This window comes from Cariama cristata, unplaced genomic scaffold, assembly GCF_000690535.1.
Source record: "Cariama cristata isolate BGI_N322 unplaced genomic scaffold, ASM69053v1 scaffold33892, whole genome shotgun sequence".
Taxonomy (NCBI): Eukaryota; Metazoa; Chordata; class Aves; order Cariamiformes; family Cariamidae; genus Cariama; species Cariama cristata.
In genome coordinates this window covers 7,617-11,647 of record NW_009606092.1, presented here as the reverse complement: position 1 = coordinate 11,647, position 4,031 = coordinate 7,617, and the positions used below count along the sequence as shown (strand labels likewise).

Here is a 4,031-nt window from a genome sequence, read left to right as displayed (position 1 = left end):
GGAAAGCTGCCTTGCGGAAAAGGACCTGGGGGTGTTGGTCGACAGCCGGCTGAACATGAGCCGGTAGTGTGCCCAGGTGGCCAAGAAGGCCAACAGCATCCTGGCTTGTATCAGAAACAGTGTGGCCAGCAGGACCAGGGCAGTGATCGTCCCTTTGTACTCCATTACAGCTTCATAATGCAGAACCGGTGATGTTGGTGAGCTGGTCCTGGCCAGTGGTGCCAGGGTAGAGGTCCTCATTGAGGCAGGATCATGGGGTAGCTGAGGTGGGAAGGGACCACAGGAGGTCTGTATCTGACCTCCTGGACAAAGCAAGGTGAGCTCTGGGGGTGGACCAGATCCCTCCACGTTGGGCCTTGGAGTCCTCCGAGGATGGAGGCAGCACGGCCTCTCTGGGTCCCTCAATGTGTCCCATTGTTGGACCGTCCTCCTGGTGGAAAACCATTTTCTGATGCCCAGCCTGGCTCTCTCTTCTCTCAGCTGATGCCATTGTCTCTCCCGTCACGCTTTGTGGTGAAGAGCTTGGCGCTGTTTTCTCAATACCCTCTTTATAGGGCCCGTCACGCTTTGTGGTGAAGAGCTTGGCTCTGTTTTCTCAATACCCTCTTCATAGGGTTGGGAGAGTCCCCATTAGATTCCCCCACCCCAAAGCTGTCTCATCTCCAGGCCAAACCAGCCTGTTTCCCTCAGCATCCCACCATGGGACACAGCCTCCTGTCGCTCTTGGTGGCCTCCATCAGTCTTGCTCCAGGTCTCTTCGGTGCCAGGGGCCCAAAAACTGGATGCAGTTGTCATCAAGCCATGCACTTAGAGGAAGAGAGCCCAAGTGGCCTCAAGACCTGGATGGCTGGATGGAGCTTCAAAGGCAGGGTGAGGTCACAGGTCGGCAACCCCAGCCGAGGCTCCTCAGGCTCTGCATCTCCTGCCACAAGGTCCCCACTCCGGTGGCAGCAGGTCGGCTGGGTCCAGGAGCCAACCGTGGGCTCTGGGCCCTCCTTGTCAGCAGGGTTTTACCAGGAGTGTTCTTATCGCCAGTTGGAGGATGGGATTTTTGGAAGGGTGGATCCGTTTGGGAAGTGGGTGACACTGGCTGGGGCCACGAGCAGCGGGGACAGGGACACGTGTGGGGAGCACTGGCTGCCCTGTGCTTGGGTTTTCTTTCCAAAATGGCGACATTTAACCCCAAACCAAACCCACGTGGTGCTTCCCGAGGCCTCGGCTGCACCTTCACCTTCCCTTCTCTGCCAACAGCCTTGTGCCCTTTGAGTCTGAACTAATATTTTACCCGCTGCGTCAGGTGTGTTTGCTCTGCTGCCACTGAGCTCATGGAGGAGTGAGCACCTCGCCCGCTGCTGGGGGCTCACAGGACATCAAGCTAAACCTGTTAGACTTGGTAATCCCTGCAACAGCAGCAGGGATTGCGAATCTCTGATCCTTCAGTGGCTCCTGTGCATGGCCCTGGGCTGTTTGCTCTTAATCCCCAAGAAATTAGCAGGCTGAACAGGAGAATGAGGGAGGCAGGCTCTCGAGGGACTGCGGACTGGCCGTGCTGGATGAGAGCAGGCGTCCTCCGCTCTCCCTCGAACCATGCCCACTGGGCAAACCTGGGAGGGAGAAAAGGGGCAGGACAAATATATGGGGACATTAGGCCAGGAGACCTTCCCCCCCGCCCCAGTGGTTGGTGGCCTGGCAGCATCCTGAGGCTCATTAAAGGAAATTAAATTCCTTTAATCAGTCTCATAGCCTGGATTATGCTGTTACACACCAGGCCCTCCTCACCAGCCCGTTCTGCCCCCAGAAGCGAGCTCTGTCAGAGCCCGCAGTTTACAAAAGCAGCAACTCGGAGCTGTTAATGCACAAAAAGGAAACTTCTCCGTCCCCTCTAAACAGCCGCTGGATGCTGCTGGAGTGTGAGGCAGGCTCACGTAATCCCCCAGCTGTAGCTACGCTGCAGTAGTGGAGCAATTAACTTCCTAGATGATCTGGTTTTATCACTCAAGTGCTTCAGCAGCTCTGAAGAGTTCACGCCGCTTTCAACCCACCCATTTCAGAAACACTTCAGAAAACCTGCACCCTCACCCCCCTGGGAGCCAGTTTCTGCACTGGTGACGGGGCTGGTTGTGAGGAGGGGGTTACTGCGTGGGCAGGGAGGTTTGCAGGACCACGACACTCTGCTAAGGGCTAGCGTTGCTTGGAGCAAACACGCTGCGGTCACTAAGAGAGATGGACCTGCCGAGGGCATCCGAGGGGGCAAAAGGCCGGGCCGTTCGCTGCAGTCGTGGGCATCTCCTTTCCCAGCCCACCCTTCTGCTCTTACATTTAATCTCTCCTCAGCCTCCACACTCAAGCAAGTCCCTCAGCTGACTTCTTGTTTATCTGGGTGGGAAAAGGCCTGCTCTCTTCATCTCACCAGACGTCACTCCGACATTCAATAGCCACACAAGTGGTCGTATCTTCCATCCTCCTCTTGTCACTGTTCCTACTGTGTCTCATTGAGGTGGACCACAACTGGGTCCTAAAATCTTCTAAGGGGTCTACCATGCCCACAGAGACGCAGTGAACAAGAAAAGCATTAAATACTTTTTATATGCAGACATGTATTGCTGTAGGAGGAACGCACACAGGGTTTTTATTCAGCCTGGAGAAGAGGTGGCTCTGGGGAGACCTTAGAGCAGCCTTCCAGTACCTAAAGGGGCCGACAAGAAAGGGCATGGAGTGACAGGACAAGGGGTGATGGCTTTAAACTGGAAGAGGGAAAATTCAGATGAGATATTAGGAAGGAACTCTTCCCGGTGAGGGTGGTGAGGCAGTGGCAGAGGTTGCCCAGAGAAGCTGTGGCTGCCCCATCCCTGGAAGTGTTCGAGGCCAGGTTGGATGGGGCTGTGAGCAACCTGGTCTGGTGGAAGGTGTCCCTGCCCATGGCAGGGGGGTTGGACCTGAATGGTCTTTAAAGGTCCCTTCCAACCCAAACCATTCTGTGATTCTATGATATCGTTACAGCTGTCGCAAGCACACCGAGGGAAGAAGATTTATGAGGTTGCTGCTACAGGCAGCTGATTCCCACCCCAGCTTTCAGTATGAATTGTCTCGCACATGCTCCATGATTTTTTTCAGACCCAGCCAGGTCTCCTCTGCAGTTGGGATAATTTGGTTGGCTGGCAGGAGGAAACCATAGCGACCCGTGTCTCGCAGCTCAAAGGCGAAAGAGTATTTGATGCCATAATCATAGCTCCAGTCAATGCTGCCTCCACTGGCTTGGTCTGAAAGAGAAAGGGAGAAGAGCCAGAGGGGTGAAGAGAGATTGATTTGAGGTCTGCTGTCCTACCGCTTGTATTTGTGAGGGACAAGTATTAGGTTTTTATGTGAACACTCAGCTCTGATGTTTGACTGGTGGTGTCACTCTACAGAAGCATCGCTGCTTCCAAGAGGGAGAGACCTTGTAGTTGGGGACAGAGACTGTTGTCCTGGGACAGCCCGTAAAAGCTCAGACTAGCGAAATACTCACAGATAGTAGTGCAAATGCTCCCCACCGTAAAGGTGGTGCCATACAGGGACCGGATGGAACTGGCAGCAGCTCTTCCCAAGGCATCCTGGAAAGGAGAAGATGAAGGACAAGTCAGAAAGTAGCCACGCTTAATGAGACTAAATGTTAAGGTTTCACCAACCTGAAACATACTCAGGGAAATCTCCACAATCTTTCACAAACTCTCCAATTTTTCACCCCCCCAATAAACTAGTGCCAAATCAATCCATTTCTTAATCACTCCTACTAGTGACGGCAACAAGTTTCCGCAGTATTTTTGGGAGGTGACATTGCGGGTGAATGAAATTATAGCAGGTTCTGTATCTGATCATCCAGTGTTTCATCTCACCCACTGTCTTGTCCAGAGAAGGTTCAAGAGATGCCAGCAAATCCCAAGGCAGTCAGTGAGAGATCTTCCAACAGTCAGTGGTCAGCTCTGTGCTCACTTCAACGACATGACAGGTGGGTGCAGAAAAAACAGAGCCAGGCTCTTCTTGGAGGCGTAGGG

General features: G+C 53.6%; 1 protein-coding gene across 1 annotated transcript in view; it reads right to left on the bottom strand.

Annotated features, from left to right (window-relative positions):
• Window positions 1-2,616: 2,616 nt before the first annotated feature.
• The window catches only part of LOC104158557 (carboxypeptidase A2-like), a gene marked incomplete at its 5' end in the record, with an annotated part of 6,814 nt that continues 5,399 nt past the window's right edge, over window positions 2,617-4,031 (bottom strand). The window contains 3 exon segments of the mRNA XM_009696235.1: window positions 2,617-2,638; window positions 2,972-3,260; window positions 3,506-3,590. Of these exon segments, the coding sequence (XP_009694537.1) occupies window positions 3,073-3,260; window positions 3,506-3,590 (273 nt within the window).